General features: G+C 40.1%; 1 protein-coding gene across 2 annotated transcripts in view; it reads right to left on the bottom strand.

Moving 5' to 3' along the window:
• LOC122805478 (5'-3' exonuclease PLD3-like) overlaps positions 1-27,643 on the bottom strand; it is a 697,284-nt gene that overhangs the window by 503,250 nt on the left and 166,391 nt on the right. Inside the window, exon 1 of one of the 2 annotated variants that reach the window (XM_044075665.1) lies at positions 1,651-1,791. The exons of the other annotated variant lie outside the window; for it this stretch is intronic. Within the exon in view, the coding sequence (XP_043931600.1) occupies positions 1,651-1,689 (39 nt within the window). The 5' untranslated portion in view covers positions 1,690-1,791. Of the gene's footprint in view, positions 1-1,650; positions 1,792-27,643 lie in introns of those variants that run through there. 2 annotated transcript variants of the gene reach the window in all.

Below are 27,643 nucleotides of genomic sequence, written 5' to 3'. Positions count from 1 at the left end.
AGGGGTTCCTGGTTGCTAAAAAGACTGTTGGCTATATCTTATTATTACATTCATGAAAAATCCTTCTAGGAGAGGACAAAGCTCATTCTACCAGGGCTATTGCTGCTTCTGGTGCTGTCTGGATTCAAAAAATCCATTTTAAAAGTACCCACTTGGTATTTCATACACACCTTTAAAAATACTACAAAACTGATGCCTTCTCTAGTGCCAGAACTGGTTTTGCTACATCAGTTCTAAGGAATACGAGACTTCAAGTCCACACCTCAGTCCTCTTCCCAGGTACTGTATGAGCTTTGGGAAAATTTCCCATGTCAGCAGTACTACAACAGAAATTAAATGCAAGACATAGTACAGCTGTGTAAGAACTTACCATAACCATAGCTATCTTAATAGATCACTGTGGCAGTATTGGCACCATCCCCACTTTTCCCTTTCACATTTATAGTATTGTCTTTCATGGCCACAGTGGTCCTGCTACATACCCCCTGCCCCCTTTGCTCACATGTCTGTTTCCTTATCTATTTTTTTACCTCATTTCTTTGTTTGGGGCAAAAAAGTCCTGAGGATCTTTGTGCCCATACATCCCTTATGTACCGGCCCTTACTCTCATGCATTGGTCATAAGATGTACATATAGTGTGAGAGGAAGGTGCCCAAGCTTTTATATATTGGCTGGATGCACATTATAATTGACAGGATAATTGTCATATGTGAGCAATACTGCAACAGTGATCTATTCTGGCATTTGCTGTTTCTGAAAGTTCTCGCACTACAGTACTATTTACATCTTATGTATATGGTTACTATTTCTGGTATCTGCTTTAACTCTGCTAGTGAATTACTACTTTTTCAAGTACACTGCTACATTGCTGTTGATAAACACATTATGTATACATTGTCTAAAAATTTCCATATTGAATAAGTTAACTTACCCAGGAAAGAAAATTGCACACACAAAAAATTACCAGTGTCATGGCATATATAATAATTTTTCAGAAGGTAAAATCATAGAAAACTAAACCCTCAGATTCTGATCATGACGTTAACCAATCAGATCATGCAGATGGAAATAGTAAAAGAACTTCAAAACTGAACAGTGACTGACAGAAGAAGTTAATCAAACCAGCATGCTGAAAATTTGCATAAAAGGAAACGAGCATAAATGAGTTGCATTACATCATTTAAAAATGTTATTGTACTATACTTTTATCTTAAAGCAGTTTCCCTAGCAGTTGCTGTCAAACATGCATGCATGATGTAAAATTCCCTCACTACTAAAACTGCTGCGCCTGTGATTTAAATTTAACTGACAGCTTACGGCTGTGTGTTTCACTGGCAAAGCTGAAATAGGTGTTACTGCCCGACTAGCTGTTTTCAGTGCAGATGCATTTGTTCCAAATACCCCAAAGCATATTAACAAAGAGATTAAGGATAAAATGAAACTGATATACATGTATATAAAGAAACTAGTGAAAAATACCATATCAGTGTAGGAAGCTTCCTTACATCTCCAAGGTGACTCACAGCCTAATCCTACAGATCATTTGCACATGTTGTTAAGGTACTTGTTCTGCTTTGTTAAAACTCTTTGGCCCATCACCAGTGAAGACTTTATACGGACAGCATACCCACTTTGTATTCCATCACTTACCCAGGACTCTGAGGGGCATTTAGCTGATGTAGTTGCCATTTTGTGATATGTTCAGTGCTGCATCCAGGGACTATGCTGCATTCTGGTGTCTGAGGGAGGCACTCTATTCCATAGCTTCTTTCAAAATGTACAGAATGTAACTTCACTTAAAAAAAGAAAGAGAATAGGCTACCAAACCTGTATTTTTTCTGAAGTGAAGAAAAAAATGTGTGGGTGTTGGGAGTAGTGTAGACAGTTCAGATAAAACTAAAGTATCTGTTTGGATTTAGCTTGTAATTCCATGTGTAATCTCAGAAAGGGAGTGTCCCTACATGCCTTAATTTAGAAAACACCTGGAAGCTCTTTGAAGTGGTAGAACAGTAGAGACCTTCCTTTACTTTGTTGCCTTGTATTCAATCTGAAACATTTGGTCAAAGAATAAAAATTATAATAAAAATATGGTGCGAAGGTCACATCACAGCTGTGAGGAAGCCTTGCATGCAAGAATACAATCTGCCGTTTAGGGTGAATGACTGTTCCATAACATAAAAAAGTGTGTTTTTCTCTTTAACTAGATTTTAAGTACTGCTTCAGTTTCATTTTGTATGGTATTGCTTCATACTTTATCTTGTTAGTTATTTGCAGTGGATGTGACAGCAAGCAGGAAGAACATAATACTGTATTTCTGAAATAAAGTTTTAAAATATATGTGCAGTAATATAAAATGCCATGTACGTTTTTTACATAGGCCCAGAAGCTGCACACCATTTCCTTGCATAATACTTAATATATGGTTGCATTTTCAGTTTAGTATTATATGCCCTGTCAGTTGTGTGTGGTATATATTGATTTATTTGGTACTTCCGTGGTGGTGCAGCGGTAGCGTTGTTGCCTCACAGCAAGAGGTTCTCCCATTCGATTCTCGGCTTGGGTTGGGAGTGCCTTCTGTGTGGAGTCTGCATGTCCTCCCCGCGGTCGAGTGGGCATTTGAAAGACATGCGTTGAATGGGTGTGCCTTCGTTAAAGGTTGGGTGTCGGGCTGGCAACTCGATACCATAAAAAAAAACAACTGCCAATCATTAGCGGGCCGGAGTTCCGCTGTGGCGACCCCTAAAAGCCGAAAGACAAACAACAATAAACCATGTGCTGCAGTAATGCATTAGAATTTAGGAATGATTTTATATTTCTAACATCAAAGCAAAGGTGGATTAATAGTCTCCCAGGAAAGCCCTAATAGCTTCTCACAGTATAACAAAGTGAGAAGGGGGTTGTTGTATTACAGCATATGTTTTCATTTCCTGGCAACAAAGTAAAGGAAGACTTGGGCTATGTCACTTGCATTACATACTGTGCTTTGGAAGTAGGTAGAGGTTCTATTCTCACTGTAGTCTGACTGTAGTCATCTAGTTTGAGTCTGTATTCAACATTCAGTATGTTGACAATTTTAAAAGATTAGGGCTTGGTATAATGGTCAAGGTGTCTGACTTACAGACAAAAGGTACAGTGTTTGATTCTCACCTTTGGAAAGGAAATTGGTTATGCTTAGAATGGGGTGTTAAGAAAGCTAGTCTAATAATTTGTTACAAAACTATGAAACCATGAATCTTAAGAAAAGGGAAAACAAAACTTTTGGTCCTTTGACTGCTCCTGTTTGGCATTTACTTCTCTGAAGTCAAGGCCAACATCAGTGACCTTTGGCTGACTAAATTGGCAGATGACTGCAAATTAGGAGCTGTCATTGAATTGCCCATCGACACAAATGTTCTCCAGGAAGGGCTGATGCAGACAAACAACTGGTGCTAGAGCCATGGACTAAAACTAAATGCCAAGAAATACATAATTGTATCCTTTGGGAAGTCATCCATTCCTGGTAACTATCATATTGACAACACACCCCTAAGAGTTGACCCAGTAGTCGGGGACATGGGGACACACACAGACAGTAATCTAGCCTTTGACCATCATGTGTCTACAGTAGTGAGGAAATAATTTTATGTTTTGCAAGTTATAAACAAAGATATGGCATCTAGGTCCAAGGAAATCATTGTTCCACTGTATTCGGCATTCATCAGACCTATAATTGAGTACGGTACCCCCTATGGTATGTACCTAACCAGGCATAGCCAACAACTGGAATGTTCACAGAGGTTCCTCACCAAAAGAAAACAGTGTGTAAGTAACATGTCCTGTGCAGACCATCTCAAGGCTCTGTCTCTGTAGTCTCTCTCCTACAGGCTGTTGATGGGAGATCTTTGCTGGGATACAAGGCATTGTCAGGCCGCACTCTGATGGAGCTCCTGCATATCTGCAAAACAAACAGCTCCAAAATTACCCATTTTAAGGACTTAAACCTTGCGAGAGATATAAATAGGAACTGCTGGAGAGACAAGTATGTATCCCAGAGATTAGCCCTTCTCTGGGATAGGCTGCCCATCTATGTGAAGCAGAGTTCCTCCTTAACCCAATTCAAGTATAGCTTGGACAATTGGATAGGGAACAGGAAATTCATCCCTGGTTTGGCACCCATGTCTCTAATGCACACAGGTAGCCTCTAAATGGTTCATCTCCCTGGCCCATGCTTATCAATGTTTCACCTCCCAAGCCCCTGCTTATACTTATCAAGGGTACCAGAACTTGTCAGAGATTTAGGATGCATGGCTAGGCTTAAAAAGGCCCTTGTGGTCGTTAAGCCAGTAAACACCTATGAACCTATATGGCTTTAGATAAAAATTTATATCAGGATAAAAATGGTACTCATTTCTTTGGACACAAACCACTTCATATGAGCTTAGTTGCCTGTGTCTAGTTAACTGAGTCTGCATTTCTCCAAAGCTAATGCATAACTTTCCTTGAGATGTGAGGATTTAGCTTGTTATATTATACTGGGGTGCAGAAGGTCTTCTTCTACAATGGGGAGAGTCTCTTGCCCTCAAAAGAAATAGTTTTAGTGCTTTTGCAAATTGTTGCTCAAACAACAATTTAATGTTGAAATGTTTAATGAAATGTGTTTTAAGTACAGCATACTAAATAGAGAGAGAAGGGCAGAGAGAAAGAGAGATACAGACTAGCTGCAAAAAAAGGATATCTACACAAACTAAAAGCTTTAGCTAGTTAAGTGACCAGTAGGCTAATTTCTCTAGTATGACTGTAAGATCAACAACATGCTTCCAGATTCAATAAAGTCTACATGATCCAGAGTGATGTGCACACAGTAGTGCACCATTTTGGATTCAGTAAGTGGCTCTACTCAGTGTGTAGAGCCACGCTCAGCCACATAAACAATATAAACATGGTGGCGTGCAAACTACAGCATAAGCAGATGAAGATGGAGGAGCTATTCAACAAGCTATAAAGCAAACATTTTGACTCAGTGCTGTTTTTTCCTGTGAATTCCAAAACCTATTGGAATACAGCCACGGAAGGGAGTCTACACAGAAATAATGTTAGCGGCTGCTGTTGCTTTAGTTCATGTGTATGTGCAACAGGCTGAAGTCTATGTTGCTGTTGCTGCTAATAGACCAAGGCCAAGAAGGAGAAGATTTTTCATACCCCAGGTAGCTTATCATAACCTACATGATGTGTAACTTGTAGAGTGCTACAGGATGGATAGAGACGCACTGCATGAATTCTGCAACCTCTGTCGTCCTCTACTCAGAGCCAGGGTAAACCAAGGGGAACCCTCCTCAGTGGAGACAAAGGTATGTGTAGCACTTAGAATCTTAGCTACAGGTACCTTTCAGAGACCAAGAGAGGACATGCAGGGGGTGCCACAGGCATCAGCATCCAGGATTCTTGAATACTATGCTCCAAAATGCTAGTGACCACATATATTTTCCCCTTACTCTGTTGGGTAGGGCCAAAAATATGCAGGAGTTCTACCCTGTAGCATACTACCCTGAAGTACTGGATGCCATAGATTGCACACACACAGAAATTAAGGCACCATTTGGGGAACAGGGAAGGTTCTACATTAATAGAAAGGGGTTTCACTTTATTAACTGACAAGTTGTATGTAATGCTAAGGGAATCATCTAGAATGTGTGTGCTGGGAATCCTTGCAGTTACCATGACTCACATATCTGGCACACCTCCCAACTGTATCAGATGTTCACTGGGGGGAATACCCCACAGGGTCATTTACTTGGGGTTGAAGATTATGCACTGGAACCATGGCTGATGACACCCATCAGAAATGCACACACACCTGCTGAAGAATGCTATAATGAGGCACAAGGTCAAACCAGTAATATCACAGAGTGTGTGTTTGGGCTGCTGAAATCACAGTTCTGGTGTGTAGATATATCTGAGGGAGCCCTGCAGTACAATCCATGGACATGTACTAAAATATTCACAGTATGTGCCATGCTACACAACATCATCCTGAGAAAACAGCTTCAGCAGGATTAACAAGGGGAAGTGGCAGACATCCCACCACCAGTGGCAAGATCACCACAGCCACATGCAGGTGAGGAGTCAGAAGGGGAAGCAGCAGCTGCTGTGGGTGTAGGCAGACGTAGGAATGCTCACTATACCCTCACATTGGCTAAGAGACAATGGATAGCACACTCACTCACCACCTAAGGGCCTAAAACCTTCCTCCTATGTACATACATATAGTAACACTAATGCCTAGCATCTCTCACAACCTTTACCTCCCCATGTATTGGCTGTATACAGCTTGCATGAGACAGAGTCAGCCCTGAACTAAAACTGTTGCAAATGCTGGATTTACAAGGTAAGTGTTAAACCTGGAGTGTATTGTGTAATAAATATGAATGACTGATATAGCCTTGTAGTTTGTTATTTAATAGTGTAAGCAAGTAAAAGGTGGGAGATTTATAAAGAAATTACCTTAAAGTGTGACAGCAGAGACTTATTTGACTTATATGTGTTCATTATTAAGCAGTAGGCCTCTGGCATCAAAGATTCAGACAGCCATACCTCATAAAAGTAGTGAAGTTCACTGCATGCCCTCAGTTTAGCACCACACATTGGTACTGGAAAATCATTAGAGAGAGAATTTAGAAAGTAATGATACACATGGCAGTTTCAGACTTCACAACCCTCACAAGATCATTCATAATAAAGTTGGAAATTTTTGATGCTATCAACTGTCTAACTTTCTAAGACCAATATAAGTCAAAAGTACAATTACCAGTTCAGCATCACAAATGCAGATATACTAAGCACTAAGTCAGCTATGCACCCTAAGCATCATACACAAAGCTTATGTATCCCTGGATTAAAAATATAGAAAACAGGGATATAGCACAGTTATCAACAATTGCACAGGGTGTTGTAGGGGGGGGGGGGTCAGGAAGCCTAGGCTGACACAAAAGGTCAGTGAGAGTGTGTGCGAGTAAGAAAGAGAAGCAGGCAGACATGTGGAAAAAGCAACAAATGGCCAGTGAGACAAAATGAGTTTTAAGCTGCTCTGCTGAACCATGTAACTGGTGTGTGTGTGTGTGTGTGTGTGTGTGTGTGTGTCTGTCTGTCTGTAGGGGTCCTCCAGGTGAAATTGGTGTGAGAGTGTCTGCAAAAACACAGCCAAGCTCTGTGCTAGTTCTACACCTTTGTATGTTGGACAGGTGTGAGCCATGCATGGTAGAGGTGAGAGCTCATCGTTGTCATCCCCAACCACGAGAACTGGCTCTGCCAGGAGTTGCACTGGCATGTCCATGCCCACGGTAAGATGCACTACTGCTACCTGAATGTGACTGATGTCTGCTGGATGAGCTCCTCTCATGAATACACCCAAGACCATAGTCCCATGGTCTGCAATGTCTGGGTGTGGAAAGCTCACCCACTGGCAGAGCAGTGGAAGTACTGCCACTATGGGAGTGTGATCAGGCATGGCCATATTGGCTAACAGCAGATGATGTGGCTGACCTACACCCAAGAGGATGCTGTCCCACTCCCAGCAGATATTCCATCACAGACACCACTCATTCCCAAGTGTCATTCATCCGATCCACTGAATCAGCAACATGGCTGAGGTAGTCATGCATGTCAGCCTGTGCCATATCTACAGCCCTAAGCATTTCTCTGGATCATCTATGGGAACATGCCTGTGCCTCCATGATGATAGAGTTTTGAGTGCCATGGGAAGAGACACCTGGATCAGGTGGAGTATGGACAGCAGGCCTCCTCTGAGCACCCCTAGCAACCCTCCTGTGTGACACCTCACCCACACTTTGGCTACGGATAGAGCCACAGTAACCACACTTCCTTGATCAATTGCTTTGCCCTCCACATGTCCAGTATCTGTGGGCTTACTGGAATGGGTAGGTGTAGGCCTACTGTCTGTGTCTGATGGAATTTCAGTGGATGGCTGCATGTCAACCTCACTGTCAGATTCAACCTCTGCACCCCATGACTGTGCCTCTGTTTGGCCACCATCATCACCACAGTCTGCTGATACTCTGACATCAGGTGGTAGAAGTCTCACACTTCCACTGTCAGGATCACCCGTGACAATAAGCAACAAACACAGGAACAATTAATACCTACACTGCTGTAGTCCAATATATGCTAACAAAATATGAGTGCTGCCACTATTCGACAGTACAGCAATACACACAACAGTCCTGACATCAACACAACACACTAAAATATTTTTTGAATTGCTCATCAGTACTGACATAAAATGGTTGGCTTACCATGTGCAGATGATGGTAGCCTCTGTATGACAAATAGTCCTGGAAGAAGTTAAGCAAAAGGTAAGGAAATCATCATCACAATTAACAGTAACCCAGGGGGTAATACTTTTTTCCCTGTTTCTATGTCCATTAACTATACTTTCAAAAAGATCTTGGATGACAACTCCAACCAAAGCCCATGTATAATCAATTAGAATGTGTTGTTAACTGTAGTAATCGTCAATGCTCCCCCCCAAAAAAAATTATTGTGAAACAGAACTAACATACTGATTTAAATTATTTTACTATACAACAGTATTTGAGATACAAAAGCCTACCTGGAAGCTCCCTAAAACAGTAGCACCAATGTCGAGGACATGCTGTTCTGCACTTTCTGGGAGATGTCTGGATCCCTGACAGTGGACAGGAACTCTTCATTAGCTGATAGTGGTGGCTGTGTAGCAGCCCCCCCCCCCACTACCCATCTGGTCATGACCTACTGCAGCTGCCCTCCTCCATGCAGATGCGATCATGTCAGTGGCCCTATAGTGCACCTGGTTATATGTCCTGCTGTGGCCACCCACTGCATTAATGTCTGTGATAATCTGCTGCCAAATCTGCATTCTGCCTGACATATTTCCACATCCCCTCTCAAGCAGGATGGCACCATGTCACCTAAAAGCTTCATTAATGATCTGATTCTCAGGGTCAGTGAAGGGTGGTTTTCAAGGATTGAGATACCTGGACGGTATAGTCCTATGTGTCATAAAATACAACAGAAGGATAGTACACAAGTATCACATAACTACAAAATAATTGTTCCCAGATAAAACAGAAAAGGTAGGATTTCAGTATTACCCACTGGAAAAACATAAAGCAATCTACTGTTTTCAAATACAAATGACAGGCTGGATGCAAAAAAAAAAAAAAAAAAAAAGAGAGCAACAATAGCAACATATTCTTGTTTGTGCAGAACAGAAATGCAGCTTTGCTCCCCCACCCCCAAAAGAACAGGCAAATGACACATTTTGCTAACAAACCATCTTTTGAAATGCTAAAACTGCTATTAAATGAACTGTCCCTGAAACATGTCTACAGATTTAACACAGGACAGTCTATGTTGAGGTATTGCCAGTCGTGTATACCTTTGAAATGCCCTAACAAACATTCCCATACCATCAATACTCTTCTACCTAATGCATACAGATAAAAGCATAAAAGCCTTTGCTGATCATATACACACACACACACACACACACACACACACACACACACATATATATATATATATATTGGGTTGGGAGGGTGGCCTAATGGTTAAAGTGTTTGCCTTACAAACACAAGGTGCAGGGTTTGAGTCTCACAAGGGATAATTGGCTAGGCTTAAAATGGCTCACAAGAGCAGTTAGCTTAGTACTTATCTATGAATCTATGAATCTATGAAAATATATATATATTATATATATATATATATATTTTTTTTAACTATTATACAGATTTTTCTTAATTACATTTCAGCATATGCAGTCTGCATCTGACAACATGCAAGCATACCTTCTCACATTCAGAAATCCTCTGTGCAGATATATTCCAAATTAATAGCCCCTTTTCTATGTTCTCCACAAGTCTCCTCACCTTCATTTTCCCTAGCTACACGGTTACTTTTTTATGGTGTAGATCCAGGTCTGTCAGCACAGTGAAGATGTAATTGAGGTGTGAGCTCATCAGAATTGCTGACTCCCAAATACTTGGCTCTGTTGCAGATGTAAACATAGTGCAGACATCATCTCATTGTTTGTTTTTAATGGATTGCAACCGTGAATAATTAGTGGTAGGGAGAAAGAAAACATAACAACAAGGTAGAATGCCCTACATCCAGTGGGTGTGTTGGGTTAGACTTACAAAATATTAGATGGTAATTCTGTCAAGGTTGGAAATGTTAAGTAAGCAGTACACAATTCACAGTTTTTTCTTTATTAACATCCTACCTCCCCTTCATTTATTGGCAACTGCATTTAATATCCTCGCACATTTTAAGGACAATGATCTAGAATGACTTATAGACTGCATGTCACAGATTACTGGTCAGATAAGACAAGCATAACCAAGAAGCACAGAGAGGTAAGACAGAGCTGCATATTTGCAAACCATACTCATAACTGGTTGTGTGATCACTTATTGCAAGACATCCAAAAATAATAAATGTACACATAACAGTTGTATGGTTTCATATTACTGTGGATGACTTTGCAGTTGGTAGTATGCAGAATGATTTCTGTTTCTTGCTGCAAAGATGTTTGTGTGGCAAAGATGGATAAGCCACCCTTACTGGGTTCTGAAGTTTCATTGGAGTGAGAGACCTATGTAGAAATATTTCATGTGTACTAATAAACATTTTCTCCTTCATTTGAACTACTTTTCCATTTTATTTATGTTTCAGATCCCTGCTGTAAATGTGTTTGTATGTCAAAGAGGGATAAATTACCCATACTATGTTCTGAAGGTTCATTGGAGTGACAGTTCACATCCAGACCTATATGTGTACTAACATTTTATAATGTGTATGTCATAGATTGCTTTTCCTCATTTAAACTACTTTTCCTTTTTTTCTTTTTGTTTTTTTTTTGGGGGGGGGGTGCATTGCTTGCATGATGCACAAACACAGAAAACAGAGAAAATGAATGTCAGGTTTGGAGGTTTGGCTGTGCATCTCTTGTTTGTTGGAAGTACAGCACTGCACAAACAGGGCTAGTTGCCCATCCAGGAACCAGACAGAACACCTGCAGAACATCTGCAAACAGGGCATCTGTAAAAGGGCAAAGGTAAAAAAAATATACATTGTTGCAACTTCTGTATTTTATCACAAAACTGCATTTAGCAGCATTTAGCAGCATTGCGTAGCAGTTAGCAAGGTTCCCCAGCAGCTGAAACCCATTGAACACCTACAGACAGGACTCAGACAGCCAATAACTGAAACCAGACACATTCAATTAATTCTGTTGGGCACCACATAAAACCACTAAGCAGCATTGTATGGTTACCACAGAGACTTTAAGCATAATTAGGAAATTAGGGAATGTCATGTAACTAGTCCTGTGGCAGCAGGTGTAAGTGTAGGGCTGGGGTACAGATGGTCCTGGGTTCTAGTGCAGGGTATGCAACCTTTTTTTATTTATTTTTTTTTTTTACTGTTGTGATAGTGCAGTTTATAGCAATGAACTGAAAAATAGACAAGTGTCATTTCAGCATTCTTGTGGCAACAGGTGTAAGTGTAGGACTGCCATACTTGGTCCTGGGTTGTAATACACGATATTCCATACACTTTAACTGTTATTTCACGTCCTGTTATATTCATTCTCACTTATAACACTTTAGATAGTGGAGCTGATGTGACGTATATATATGAGAGATGAGACACTGTTATTGTGTTTTCAGATTTATGACTGAGGGTATGCTGTCTACTATATGTCTATAAGTATATTTCTGCTATCTGGACTTGCATGACCTTCACAGCTACCTAAGATGCATATACAACTTGATCTATATTCCAGTAAACTTGTCAGGTCACACACATACATGTGTAACAGCTCATACTGTCACCTGTATTTATGTACGATTCCTAACTATGTCTGAGCAGCACTTCTTCTGTGGCAAAGATGGAAAATCAACCCTGTGGAGGAAAACATTTTGTCCCTTATGCCTAGGTTTCAATCTCACAGTGGAAAAATCAGTTTTCCTCAGTGCATAAAGACAAAAAAAAAAACGTGTCAGGTCATTGCATTTACGCCCCAGTGCATGTCTGAAAACTTAGCTCACCTAACAGTTACCTTTCAATTTCCAGTATATATCTCCAGGCTACATCAGTATACACCCCAACAAACTAAGGCCAAATGTCAGATTAACCTTCCAATTTCAATTTAATTCTTCCCTGCTTGACACTGCTGTGCTTTGCTTAATATTGTGCAAATGTGGTTGACACTGCTGCGCTTTGCTTAATATTGTGCAAATGTGGTTGGCATCGCTGCTTGGGTTTGCTCACTACCAGTAAACGCGATAACTGGAATTAGCAAGAAAGCATCAGTTTCCACTGCTCTAGTTCAGATGTTAGACATGGCTGGCATTGGAGAGGAAGTTGCCAAAGTTTAGGGCACAGAGGTGGGGAGTCCAGGATGTTTAATGGACTTCTGGCAAAGCAGCACAGGCAAAGGCTTCTGCAGGGGGACTATTCTGGCTCTCAGTACAAGTCTGAGGTATGGAATAATTTGGCCCAAGCTGTATCCAATGCCACTGGTATCCCACGCACTAGACAGCAATGTAAGCATCATTTCAATTTCCTATGCAGGAGAGAAAGGGATATTGTCAACCATTGATTGCATGAGTTTCAGACTGTGGATATCCCACAGCTGTGTACGTATGACAGTAAGAGAGTACTTGTAAGGGCACACCCCCACCAGGGGCAACAATATCCTAGACATAGTCATTACCAACATGAGTGACTGGTGTTCCACACCTGGAGTCAACTCTTCATTGGTCAGATCCAACCATAAGCCAATCACCCTCGATATCCACATCCCACCCCACACCCCATTAAGGAAACCACGGTAAAAAAATTCTCCAAAACCAACTTCATGATTCTTAAGACAGAAGTGGCGAACTTCATGACACCCATGCAGATGGACAATACAGTTACGACTGCTGAATCCTACACAAATGCACTCTATAAGAATTTACATGAGTGCAGGGATCATGCTATCTCAAACAGAACCAATATGCTATCCTCCAAAAAAAGGAAGCCAATTTGGTGGTCTCCTGTCATAAACAAACTCTACAACAGAAGGAAGAAACTGTTGCAAAAGAGTAAAATCCCATGAGTGGAGGAGCTCCCTGGTCAGCCTCAGTAAGAAGCTGAGATTCCCTTATAAAATCCTCCAAAGCTAGCTTGAAAACTAAATTGTCATTGATTCTAGGGACAACTACAAAGCATTCTATAGTATGTTAAGAATCTCAATGGCAGCACCCAGATCTGCTCTGAGTTACAGCACAACGGCATGAAAATTACAGAACCAACTGATACTGCCAACATCCTGGCAGATAGGTCCAGTGCTAACTTTACCCCCCTCTCACCCCCCTAAAGGGCCCATATCAATACAGAAAGAATGCAGAGTCTCTGTAATCACAACTACAGAGGTAAAAGCTGCACTCTCTAAAGGCAAAAACACAGCATCCATGGGACCGGACAACATCCTAGGCTGCGTTTTACACGAACTTCAGAACGAACTGGCTCCCCACCTAAGCACCATATTCAATCATAGCCTCATGTCAGGCTTTGTGCCCATTGAATGGTGCACAGCAACAGTTATCCCACTTCACAAAGGGGGAGCCACCACTGATCTTGGGAACTATTGCCCTATTAGCCTGATGAGCCTGGTCTGTAAGGCCATGGAATGTATCATCATGGAACTCGTAAACAAAGACATTGGTAACCTCCAAACTATGGACCCCACCCAATTCAGGTTTGTGAAAGGCAGATCATGCCTCCTGAACATGATTGACTTCTTTGAAGCAGTCACCAAAGCCGTAGGTGAGGGTAAGGTGGTTTACACAGCCTATCTTGACCTCGACAAGGCTATTGACACCATCCCCCATTCTGGAATTATAGCTAAACTCACTAAACTAGGTATAAATTCTCATGTCACAAGATGGGTTGCCAACTGGCTCACTGACAGAACCCAAACTGTAAAAGTTGCAGACTCCAAATCTGACTTCAAACCAGTGACAAGTGGAGTACCACAAGGTTCAATCCTGGGACCTCTCCTGTTTGGTATCTACTTATCTTAAGTACAGGCTACCACAGAAGGCCCTTGTCTAACAAAGTTTGCAGATGACTGCAAACTAGGAGTTATAGTCAAGTCCCCAAATGATGTGGACATCCTACAGAAGGGCGTCACTGAGACAGATAACTGGTGTCAGAGCCATGACCTCAAGCTCAATGCCAAAAAGTGCATCGTCATCCCCTTTGGTAAAAACTCTGTACCCATGAACTACTACATAGGTGGCAGTCTACTTAATGCCAAATGTGTGATAAGAGACCTTGGGACCCAGGTGGACAGTAGTCTTTCCTTTGATAATCACATCACCACAGTAGTCAGGAAATCCTTCTACGTGGCACACCTCATTACAAAAGGGTTCTCATCCAGGAAAAAAGAGATTATTGTTCCCCTCTACTCGACACTCATTAGACCCATTATAGAGTACAACACCCCTTTTAGAATGTACCTCACAAGACATCTGCAGCAGCTGGAAAGGCCACAGAAGTACCTGACAAAGAGGATTACTGGCCTCAGACAGATGCCCTACACTGACCCTCTCAAAAATCTTCAGCTTTACTCTGTAGCATATCGCGTATTCCAAGGTGAACTCTGCCTAACATATAAAGCTATGTCAAACCCAGAACTGCTGGACATGGTATATTTAAAGAAATCCCAATCCCTCCATGCTACATGCTCTAGGGACCTAAACCTTGTCACCACAATAAACAGGACATGCTGGAGGGATGAATTCCTGTCCAGAGACTTCCAATACGCTGGAACAAGCTACCCATCTGTGTCAAGAAAAGTTCCTCATTAGCACTCTTCAAGGAAAATCTTGATGAGTGGATGGGAAATAGGAAATACACCCCAGGGATCACTTCTGTGGCTCTGCTCAACAGGTGCACAGGAAAATAACTTTCTTGGGTGGTGTAAGCCAGGGAACCTAGTTGGCTATACTTACTTAGGCCCTTGGGCTGATAGCTTAGTACCTACCTATGAACTTAGAAAGCTAAATATTGGCAAGACTGGTATGCATAATGCTCTTCTGTTCTTTTCTGTTCTTTCCCCAGCTCCCAATGAATGTGAGTTCAATTGGCAGACTCATGTTGCTTGATTAGAGAAACTGAGGTAAACAAATGATATGTATGCCACGGAAGAGAAGTGTTATTGTAGCTTTAAAAGTTAAAGATAGCTTTTTTTGTTTTTTTTATACAGTTGTATCAAATTCAGCATGCATATCCCAATTGTAAAAGCAAGTATGCACGCATTAGTCTGTAGCACAAACCAATTGTAAGACTCCAATATTAGACTGTAGTCAGAAGTTCTGGGTTCAAATACCATGATTCCCAACTATACAATACTGTTATTGCTTCAATAATATTTACATTAAATTAAAAATTCTATACCAGTGGCACAAACGCCCTGATCTAAACTGTATCCTGTATAATTGGAACATGCATATGTGCAATATGTACACATTTAGTGGATTACTTTCAGCAATCTGTAGTATAGTGTGCATCTGTTAGGACATATACTTAAATTTAATACTTCAGATAAAAGAGTTGTATAATTGTGTTAATGTATTGTATGTCACATATAATGATAGTAATTTTACCTCTTTTTTTCTCTCACCCCAACCCTCATCTCTCTTTTTTATTTTCTTTTATGTGCCATCAAAATGTCATCCAAGTGTACCACATCATTAAATGCTACACAGCACAGTGAGGTAGGTCAGGCCCAGTGGGTCAGCCTGCCCCTGCTCCACTAGCTCCAGCACCAATGCCCAGCATGTTTGGGACTCTACCTGCCTCTACTGTCCCTGCACTACTTGTGTCATCATGTAGTACTGACTCGGAAGCTGGAGAAAGTGGTACCCTCTAAGAGCAGTGGCAGAGGTGGTGATTTCTTCACCTGCACGGAAATGCCAGGGTAAGTACATATGGTCATGCACCACACCACTGGTGCACACCTCGTGGTCCATAGCAGGAGAAGATGTTAAGCTCATCAGCTGCCAGTGGAGTAAGGGGACAGTGATGACTGTCCAGTGGGTGAGAACTTGATTCTCACTGTCTCCAGGCTTTATGTCTATGAACCTGTGTTGTTCCTACCTCACCCCAATCATGGTGTCTCCCAACCATTTGCGTCCACCACCATTCCTGTCTCTTGTTTGTCTTATTTGTTTGCATTTGCTTGCTCACCTGCCCAACTTACCTGACCCAGACATACCTACATCCGTTGCCCAAAGTCCTCTCTTCCTGAATTAAAAAAAAAAATGGGCACCTGTCCCACAAAAATATAATTGTCCTATATATAGTTTTCATTTTGCACTTGTGACTTCTTGACAAACTTGATTCAGCCCAATTGGTTATATAGCATGATTACGTTCTTGTCACCCCTCTCTCTGGAGGTGACAGTCCAAATTCAGCTGATATACTACACATATGATCAGTTTTTACTTTTGAAGAAATGGATAGCTGTTGTTCTTTCCTATCTCCCTGTTGCACATTCCTGTGTTGCTTTCCCTTTTTCCTTTCCCCTGCTTGTTTCCCAGTTCACCACTTTCCTATCTACGGTACCCCATTTCAACACACAAAATCTGGTCAAAAAATAGAATCACACATAAGTAACAGAAAAAGCAATGGATCCCTTCACTTTTTGGCCTCTATATTTGTGTGGAGTTTTGCATCTTACAGCAATGCCAAACGAAATTCAGTAGTGGTACAATGCTGTGGTTATTTTCGCGCAGTCTTGCTTAACCCCACTGCCCTATGCCAACACACAGCAACACATGTACTATAAAGAATTAGTCATTGCATTATCACTAATTATTTAAGAGTATTTAAAAGTCTTACATAAACCTGGATTCACACCCAGTATCACCTGGGTTCAAAAAGAAATGTGTCAATCCATTTACACCTACTGTCACAGAGTCAGTTAAGCGGCTGGTGTGTTTCATAGACTCAATACTAACTGTTAGACTTTAGCAAAGCAGCTCATGTTTGTGCACTGCTTAGCTATGTGCAAACAGGGAAATATATATTGCATGTGCAAACACTTTGCCAACTGTTACACAAACCAGCTGCTCGCCTCCCTATGGAGAACTAAATATTATTATGTATTCCTGATGTTTACTGTCTATTTCCTGTCTATGACATGAAATTACATGTAGAAACATAACAAAATGAAGGCTAAAACAGTATGTCACATATTTACAATACAGCCATGTGCTGCCTCCCCCCCAAGCACTGCAACCCTGGTATCTTAGTAATTTTTTCACACATATATCACTTACACTACAGAAATTAATATCAAATGTTGTGTGATATGTAATGCACATCAATCTGCTATCATGCAGAACTAAAACTATTGACCCATAAGCATAAAAAGCTTCATCTTCAAAGCTAGGGAAGGGATCACCATGGACTTTATCAGCATGGACAAAGGGACCTTCAACACACTTGCCCCAATCCATTTTGGTTTTGTCAAGTGTAGATCTTGATTTTTAAACATAGTAGACTTCTTTGATAATGACCCCAAAGACCTAGATGAGGGATAACAGGACATACCACTGTGTTGATCTATCCAAGGCCTTTCACACTATCCCCTATTTAGGTATCATAGAGAAACCCTTCCATCTGGGGATTAGCCCACATGTTACTAGATGGATAGTCACTGGCTCACTGACAGAATACCTCCACCACTAGATCACTTACCAGTGGAATACCACAAGGATCTAGGTCTTCAACTGTTTGGAAACTATTTGGCTTACCAAATTTGCAGATGACTGTCAACTGGATGCAGTCATACAGAGTCCCCTAACTATGTTAACATCTTACAGAAGGGGCTGACCCAGATAAATGATCGGTGCCAAATTCACAGACTGAACCTTAAAGCAAAAAATGCATCATTGTTCCATTTGGCAATGAAGTACCCCTGCTAATTATGATATACATAGCACCCCCTCTAGCTCAAACACAGTGTTGTGAGACTTGGGAAGACTCATTGATATCATTCTGCACTTCAATCACTATGTGTCCATAATGGTGAGACACATATTCTACATTGTGCACCTCATAAATAATGCCATCACATCCTTGACCAGGAAGGTCATAGCTCTGCTGTAATCTGTCCTTATCAGACCACTAATTGAGTACAATGCTACCTTCTGTCAGTACCTCACCAGACACCTGCAGCAACTGGACAAAACACAGACGTTTGTGACTGGGAGAAACAAGGGTCTCCAAAACATGACAAACATGGAAAGATTGAAAGACTTGTCACTATACTCAGTTTCATGCAGGCTGCTGAGAGGTGATCTATGCCTGGCCTACAGAGCAGTCTCAGACTCTGCTGTACTGGAAATGCTGGACATTTGCAGATCAAAAGGGACAAGAATAACTTGCTCCAGGAATCTCAACCTAGCCTGTGACATAAACAGATATGCTGGGGGAGACAGATATATAGCCCAGCAATTGCTACTGCTCTGTAATAGGCTCCCACTGCATGTGAAGCAGTCCTCTTCAATGACCCTATTCAAGCACAACCTTGACAAATAGATGGGTGATTGTAAATTCACCCCTGGGTGGCACCTATGTCCCTCATGGTGAGAGCCAGTCAGCGCTAATCACAAAATTGCTGTCCTAGCAATGACCATCTAACTATGCTCATTAAGGGTACTTGTGTTTTTACATGGCTAGGCTTGTAAATGCCCTAGGGTCATTAGGCTAGTAACCTCCTCTGAATCTATGAAGCTATGAACCTATGTAGGCTTCCCAATATCTTCTCTCTAACATGGTCTGCTGATGTCATCCACTATAAGTTGACCTACAGTCTTGTAAAAGTCAAATTTGTGCCATGGCACTTGCATAAAGTCTTGAGTTCTGTAGTCGTCTGTATACTTAGATAGTAGGGGTTCTGTTCTCACTGCAGTCAACTATGTGTGTGTCTAGCCCAAACAGAAGTGTGTATCCTATAGTTACCACTTCAGTCCTACAGATTAACAGTGTTTTGATACTTGCACATGCCTACACATGCATTTCATGCAGGCCTCCCAACATCTTCTCTCCAACATGCTCTGCTGATGTTATTCAGTATAAGTTGACCTGTAGTCTTGTAAAAAGACTTGTGCCATGGCACATGCATAAAGTACAGTTCTGTAGTCTAAGTATTTAGATTAGTAAGTTCAGAAGTGTGTGTCCTACAGTTACCGCTTCAATCCCATGGACTGACAGTGTGTTTTTTTAAACATCTTTATTGAATTATCATTTGTGACATAGGCAAATTTACATTTTGACAAAAGTAATCAAACTGTATTAACAACTTAACATTAACAAACATTATACTTCATATATATATTGCCATACATCATATAACCTAAACAACATTACATAAATTATTCAATTTCTGCACCTTTTTTAAAACAAGAAACATCTTTATTAAACCATCACCTATGACATAAGCAATCATACATTTATAAAAATGAAAACAAGCCACACCAACATAATCCTAGTTGCAAGCATTTTACATTACAAACCATAATGTCACACTCCCAGTTGTAAACATTATACATCATGTATAATCTACCCAATAATTTTTTTGTCAAACGTTACATAGCTCATTTAAGTCCAGCCTTCTTTTAAATCTCATTCCTCCCCTGTATATATTGTTCCCACCATTTTCATTTTTTCCCTATGTAGTTTGCTCCTACCCTTAACTTAAGATCTCAGTTTCAGTTGTTTTACCTCTGTTACTATATTCACTACTTCTAATATAGTTGGTTTAGATTTTGATTTCCATTTTCTAGTAATTGCTTTTTGGCAGCCATCATAATTAGACACAGCAAGGCATTACCATGTCTAGGCAATTCCAATTCTGTATCATAGCTCAGAAAAATCATCTCCCTTGACAAACCAATCTGCCCACCCAGCATCTCCAACAGTGCATCCTGCAGGGAATCCTTAAAGTCCACCAACCCACTGCATTCACAGAAAATATGTTCCCAAGTACCTCTTTCTTTCCCATCACATCTCCAACATTTGGTGTCTAGTTGAGGAAAAATTCTCTGGTGTCTACTTGGAGTAAAAAAAATATCAATGTAAACATTTCCAAGCAAAAATCCTAAATATGCTAGATTTTGTTGCATATTTGGGAGACGTGCATATATCCTCCCATTGTTTCTTTGTGAATTTCTTAAACATTGTCTCTTCCCATTCCTTTCTAACCTTTCTTCTTATAGTTATCATGCAATATTTTATATGTTCTACTAATTATTCCTTTTTAATACCAGCTTCTGTTCTAGATTCTACTAATACCTGTACCTGTCCTGTTCTTTCATTTAGGACCCCCCTATTTTTTCTCTTTATACTCTGATATCAATCCTTGATAGGGAAGGCAATTTCTAACCTGCAGCGCACATAAATTCTTGGCCTCTTCCCATTCTATTACCTTTCCTTCTCTAGTTATTTGTTCTCAATACCTTGGTTCCTTTGCCAGTTTTCTCCAATAAATTCCAGCCCCCCCCTTGCCTATTGTCTATATCCTTGATTCAAGTCATCCCTATCAGCAGAATCATCTTTCTCCATTCCCATGTTGGCTTAGTTCTTAGAATACTTTCTACTACTTTATGGATATAATATTCTGTATGATTACTGTTATTCTCTTTAAAGGCCTGCATCCAAAATCCTAGTATATCCATGTTTCTTGAGCTTCCCCCTTGTTTCAACATCATCCCTTTCCATTTTGAATTAGAGTTTTCTACTTGTGCTATATATAGGAGCTCTAACCGTGTAGCTCTGAAATACCCCTTCAAATTGGGTAACCCCAGTTTTCCTTATTCTACTAGAAAAATCAGTTTATCCCAGATGAGTCTTGCTGTCTTCCCCTTCCAGATAAATCCTTCAGCTCTTTATTAATTGCTATCCACAACTTCTACTCTGGTTGATAAAAATATACCTGACCTGTATATATGACTAAAGGGACTAAAACATTTTGACTGCTTGTATCTTACTATCCATATCCATACAATAAAGCTTCTATTTTCTCAGTTATTGCATTAACTTTTGTTTAGTCTCTTTCCACATATAAAGAATAATCCACGACCTTGAAGAAAGGAACCGGAACTCTGCTAAAGTCCACAAGGCTGTATTTTTATTTCTGAAGTATTCCAAAAGTCACAGATAAAAATCAGGTATCCTGAGCTTTATCAAGTGAAAACTTTTCACTTGATAAAGCTCAGGATTGCCTGAGCGAAAGCGCTTGTGTGATTTTATCTGTGACTTTTGGAATACTTCAGAAATAAAAATACAGCCTTGTGGACTTTAGCAGAGTTCCGGTTCCTTTCTTCAAGGTCGTGGATTATTCTTTGCTTGTCTCTTTCCACATATCCTTAGCAGCCACACCAGAATCATTTTTAATCTGTACTCCCAAATACTTCATTTTTTTATGTCCCCATAAATATGGATATCGCTGAAACAATTTGTGTGTGGGTACATAATTTACCACTATTGCCTTTGTTAAAATTTACCTTCATTAATTTTGTATCCCCTAAAATATTAGAAACTGTCTCTAAATGTTCCAGAACACTGTAATGTCTCTTTCTGGTTTTGTCAGGTATAAAATAATATCATCTGCAAATAGAGCCAGCTTTTCTTGACTACCATACCAATTATATCCTTGAATTTCTGACTCCCTTATTTTCTTTGCCAGTGGTTCTAAATATAATGCAAATAACAAAGTGGGAAAAGGACACCACTGCCTGATTCATCTGTTCAAGCAGAAATTATCAGAGTGGACCCCACCCACTTTAATTTTCACCTCTGATCCCTCATATATCCTCCTAATCAACCTTATACTTTTTCAGGAAATGCAAATGCTTCCATTGCCCTGCTCATAAAGTCCCAGCTTACTCTGCCAGATGCTTTCTCTGCATCAAGACCCACCAACAGCAGTAGTATTTTCTTACATTATGCTTCCCTTTGGATCATCAGTGTTCTGTTAATATTGTCAAATGTTTGCCTCCCCTCCACAAAACCACATTGATTAATTCTGGCATTACATTTGTCATTCTTTTAGCCATTATAGACATGAACACTTTATAATCATGATTTAGTATTGAAATGGGACTGTATGAAGCTGGGTCTGATGAATTTTACTCTCTCTAGATATTACAGCTACCATTGCTTTCTTCCAGGATGATGGCACTTCTCCTCCTCTTAAAATACTTTTAAACAAAACCTTCCAGATCTTTATCATTTTTCCCTCATAGCTTTCAAACTTCCACAGGAATACCATCTTTTCCTGGGGACTTTCCTGTAGATTGATTATACATCACAATTTATATCTCATCTCCTCCTATCCTAACAGTTAGTAACTGAGCCTCATCTACCTCTAACCTTGGCAAATTTAATTCCTCCATAAACATTTCCATTTGTATCTTTTCTTGATTTCCATATTTCTCTGATTTATACAGACTTTCATAGAATTCACAAAATATTTCTAATACCTCTACAGGATCTCTTGTTATCTTCCTTGTTATAGGCTCCCTAAGCTTGGCGAAAGCCCTTTCTACTTTCTGTTCCCTGAGTCACTGTGCTAAAAGTTTTGTGCTCTAAAGTTATCAAAAAACAGTTGCTTAACAGTAGTCTTTCTAAACTCGTGCATATTATCAAGGTAACCCCTTATTTTCTGCTTAGCATTCTGCAGTTGATCCTCTTCTTGTTCTATGAGAGTCCAACAAATTCTGTAAAACTTTTACATTTGTCAGTCCCTTTAAATAATTCTTGTTACTTCTTAACCATAGCTCCCTTTCATTTCCACCCTATTTTTAAACTCCATCTTAATTTTATCCCACTTCCTAGATATATTTTCAGAAGAAATTATATCTTCTCTAATAGCTGTTGAATATTCTCCACTACCCATTCCTTGAATTGTTCTCTTTTCAACAGATAGATGGGAAAGCACCAGTGTTTAATTTTTATTTCATTACCCTGTGTTTTTATTTTAGTTATTATTGGTGCATGATCTGAAATAGTTGTTAGGTGCATATTGAGACCTTCAATTAAATGCACGTTCTTGTGAAATGTAAATTCTGTCTAGCCTTGCTCAGTTTTTATATCTTGGGGAATAATATGTAAATTCAGTCCAAAATCCTATAACTGAATTCACACCTTCCATGCCAAATATTTTCATACATTTCTTCAAAAATCTACCCTTCTTTGTTATGCTTTCCCTTCTGGAACCCCAGACACATATTCACTGTTACAAATCACATTCCAGTCCTTACCTATAAGTAATATTCCTTGCTGAAAACTGATTATTTCTCCCAAATTTTCTTAAGCTACATTATAGCTGTTTTAGGTGGAATATAAATACATGCCAGTGTAATCCTCCTCCCTTTCCAGTAAATTCTTAGCACTACAAATCTGCCATTATTTTTTTTTATCCTCTTCTATCACTATTGGAGCTCCTCTTGCAATTAATATAAGTACTCTTCTTTTCTTTTGTCCCAGGTATTGCTGAATAACCACCCTGAAAAACATTCTTTATCAAATTCACATGTTCATTTTTAAGTGTGTTTCCTGTAACATAGCTATTTGCAGTCTACATTTTAATATAGTTCACTACTCTTTGTTTTTGTAGTTATCTGTGAGATAGTTGATGTTTAAAGACATTACAGAAAGCATCACTGCATTAAAAATTTATTATTCCCACCTTTTATGTTTAACACCTTTTTTGTTAAATGTCTAGTTCCAGCTTTTGTGTTACATGCATATCCTGTTTGACAGGTTGAACTTTTATACAGTTGTTTCCTGTCACATCCATTTTATCCTTTGTCAGATCTTACAAAAAATTTGTTTTATTGAAAGGCCTCAAACAAAAAAAAAAAAAAAAAAAAACAAACACACCCACAATACCTCCCTAAAATGTATCAACTTAATACTAACTCACAAAACTATGTACATCTTCAAATACTAAAGCTTTACCCACCTAATAGGAACAAAAGTCCCAAACTGACAGCCATACTCTCAGACTTGAATTAACTTAAAAGAAATGTTAAACATGCTAATTCGCATGGTGCAGCCTACGCTTCTACTAAGCGATAATTGGTTTTATCTTTCCTTTATAGCTCTCCGAGCTAGGAAAAACCCTGAATGCTTTCAGAGAACACTATCTCCTAGACAAATTCTGTTCTCAGTTTTTTTCCCTTCAGCTAATCACTCTCCACCAGACTGTAGCCAGTTTCTATTTATCAGATTGTCTCCATGGAGACATGAGAACCAGGCAGCCAGTTTCTCTTTCTCAGATTATTTCCATGGAAACATGAAGACCAGCTGCAGAATTGCTACTGAGCATACATGTATTTGCTAGAAAAAAAGCCTCATAATATTCAATATTTTTTTCATTTACTTGCTTATTCTTAAAACTTGTTACTAAATCAATCTAAGGTCCTTAAGTGTTTTTGCTATTGCTTGACATTACAGAGAGCCTTTTACACCAGCATGTGGAATACTGCTATTACCTTATTCTCCTCACCAGACACTGATGATCTCATCAGCTATAAAGTGTTGTCTGGGACACTCCAAGTCAGACTTGAGCTGTGGCGCTTGCTTTAAATGCAGAGTTCTGTGGTCTATGTATTTACATAGATAGGGGTTCTATTCTCACTGCAGTCAACTGGGGGGTTGTGCTCTTGCTTGATATTACAGAGTGCCTTTTACACCAGCATGTGGGACACTGTTATTACAATATTCTCCTCACCAGGCACTGCTGATGTCATCAGCTATATCTGATTTGTGAATGTACACTATTCCCACCAGAGCACAGTCAGAGACTGGCCTGGAGGCCAGGCAGAAGTCACCTCATCCCATACGATCCAGATTACAGTGACATGACTTTGTCTATCCAAATACATCATGGCATGGTTTGTAGGCCCTGTTTTTTTTCTCAGTGAGAAACACCTGTGGTCTCTCCAGCTGCCACATGTGTCTGATGAGTTACATGCACAAGAGAGCATTATACTGTATTAGTGTTCTGAGGAGATTTGAGTACAGTGCTGTAATATAATCCTCAGATCTGAATACAGTGGCATGACTTATGATGTGCATAACATAGGCTTTCAGTAACAGCGGGAACACTTGGTAGTCAAAGTTCAGATTGCTATCTACGTGCATTCGCAGTGCTTGCATCAACAGGATTCAGCATAATGGGACTGTTGTCAATGCTGCATTTAGCAGGGAATTCAACTTTGCAGAAGGACAAAAGAAAGACACATTTTTGCATCTATCTGTAGACTGTATGGCTTTGTCAACAATAATTTGTCTGTGTTAGACCCTCCTGTAGAATGTTATCATCATAAGTGGACTCATTGATTGCACCCATTATGCAAGAATCAGCAAAAGTGGTAAACCAAAGGCCATATAATTTAGCTTGAACTGTCAAGAAATAGAGTCCAAACAGTAAAGGGCCAAGCACAGATCCCTTTGGTACACCAGTGGTGACAGCTCTACTGGTACAGGTTGATTCACCACCTTTCACAGTATGTTTTCTGTCAGTGAGCCAATTGGTTACCCATCAAGCCCCAGCTGTGTGAGTTTCTCAATGATACCTGCATGGGTGATTGTGCCCAAACCCTAGGCCAGATCAGCACAGCCAGTATGCAGTGTCTTACCTTCATCCAGTCCTGTCACACAGAATCAATGGGCTGTGACAACATCACAGATAGCCTATCACATGACTCACCAGATCCGCTTTCCTGACACGGTGGAATACACACTTCAACACACCCTCCCTACAGACTATGGTCCCATAGAAGGGTGTACGTCAACATGCAACCATGTCAGTTGGGGGGAGAACAGCACCCGATACATGCATGTATAGATACATCCTGACTTTCCTCATCTGTGAGGTAGACCCACATATCAGCATGGATGTTTTACTAAATGGACACTAGGAATACTCCAGTTGTGTGCAAAAGACCTGTGTGACATGTTAATGCTGCATCATGTCTGCTACATCTGTTGGATGTGCTGAAAGAGGTCATTGAGGGCATGCATGATGACAACACTATCATCCTTTTGAACTTGACAAGTCCAAGGCATTTGACATAAATTCACACCAAGGTAATTGCTCAGCACTGTCATATGTGGCCATAAACACATATATCACCAAGCGGGGAGACTACTGTATCACATACATGGCATGGAAATATGTTGAAATATGTGAAATGAACTATATCTCAGGTCGAATGATCAGGTCCGTACATCAGGGCTGTCTGCTAGGCCCTTTCCTGTCCATTATTTAAATCACAGACATCACAAATGGCATACACATACTATGTCCAAACAGCTGTCTGAAGTAATACAGACTGTGGGCAATGACTAACTCCAACTGTGATATTAGTATTATACATTCAGTATCAACACACAGCAAAGAATGCTGGCACAGCCATGACAGTGCCTCCAGTGACACAAAAAGATGGTAGGATTTGTTACATCAGGAAAACAAACACACAACCCAAGTATAATGCAGACATCACACCCTATAATTAGACCAATGGGTATGTGACCTGTGTCCTGGGGTAGATGGTATGTGGAATGTACACCAGCATGTGGCCACAGTGCTGACTACTCCCTTGTATGCGACACAACTACTGAGTATGTGAAGGACATCTGAAACAGAGGCCATAATACCTCCATAGTTCACAGCCTTCATCACACCAATAATTGAGTACAATGCACCCTTGTTCATGTAGCTCACTACACATCTTGCAGTGATGTGTAACTGAAGTGTACCACCTTTGCCACAGTGAGCTGTCAGACATCTTATTGGCTGTACCTAGGTATTCTTTTTGTGGCATAAACATTACTGTCTGATGGTGCGGAAACCCCATCAATGTGTTGCACCAGATGCATGTGTGATACCTGTTCCGATGCTGAACACAGTACATACATAGCTGTTTGACAACATTAATGGCATGGGTAACACTTGTGACAGTGTGGATTGTGTGTGTGTGTGTGTGTGTGTGTGTGTGTGTGTGTGTGTGTGTGTGTGTGTGTGTGTGTGTATATATCTATATCTATGGGTCTACGTTGTATTATTGAAAATATGGTTCATCGAACTGTACTTCCGGTAACTGACTTCCGTGAAAGTGCATTAAATCGAAAATGCACTTTTGCATAAAAATAAAAAATAAATTAAAAAAAAAACACACACCAAACACAATTATGCAGGGGGGCAAGCCCCCTTGCACCCCCCACTTTAATACTGTCACTCCGAGAACGCACTACACTGGGGAAACAGGAATATTCCCTTATCCCCACTGTACCACGATCTCAACAAGAGTTTGCTTAGTTGTACATCAATACTACACGTTGATGTACAACTAACGTTACATGCAAACTGCATTTTTTTTTTGGTTTTCTTTAGCATTTTTGATAAAAATGCACTTTCGCTAAAGTCAATCTGCGAAAGTACGGTTCAATGAACCGTACGTAGGATGTAACAACTAGGATTCATGTATATATATATATATATATATATATATATATATATATATATATATGTGTGTGT

Source organism: Protopterus annectens, chromosome 6.part1, assembly GCF_019279795.1.
Source record: "Protopterus annectens isolate FY-2018-M chromosome 6.part1, PAN1.0, whole genome shotgun sequence".
Lineage (NCBI taxonomy): Eukaryota > Metazoa > Chordata > Ceratodontiformes > Protopteridae > Protopterus > Protopterus annectens.
This window is presented reverse-complemented; position numbering and strand designations above follow the sequence as displayed.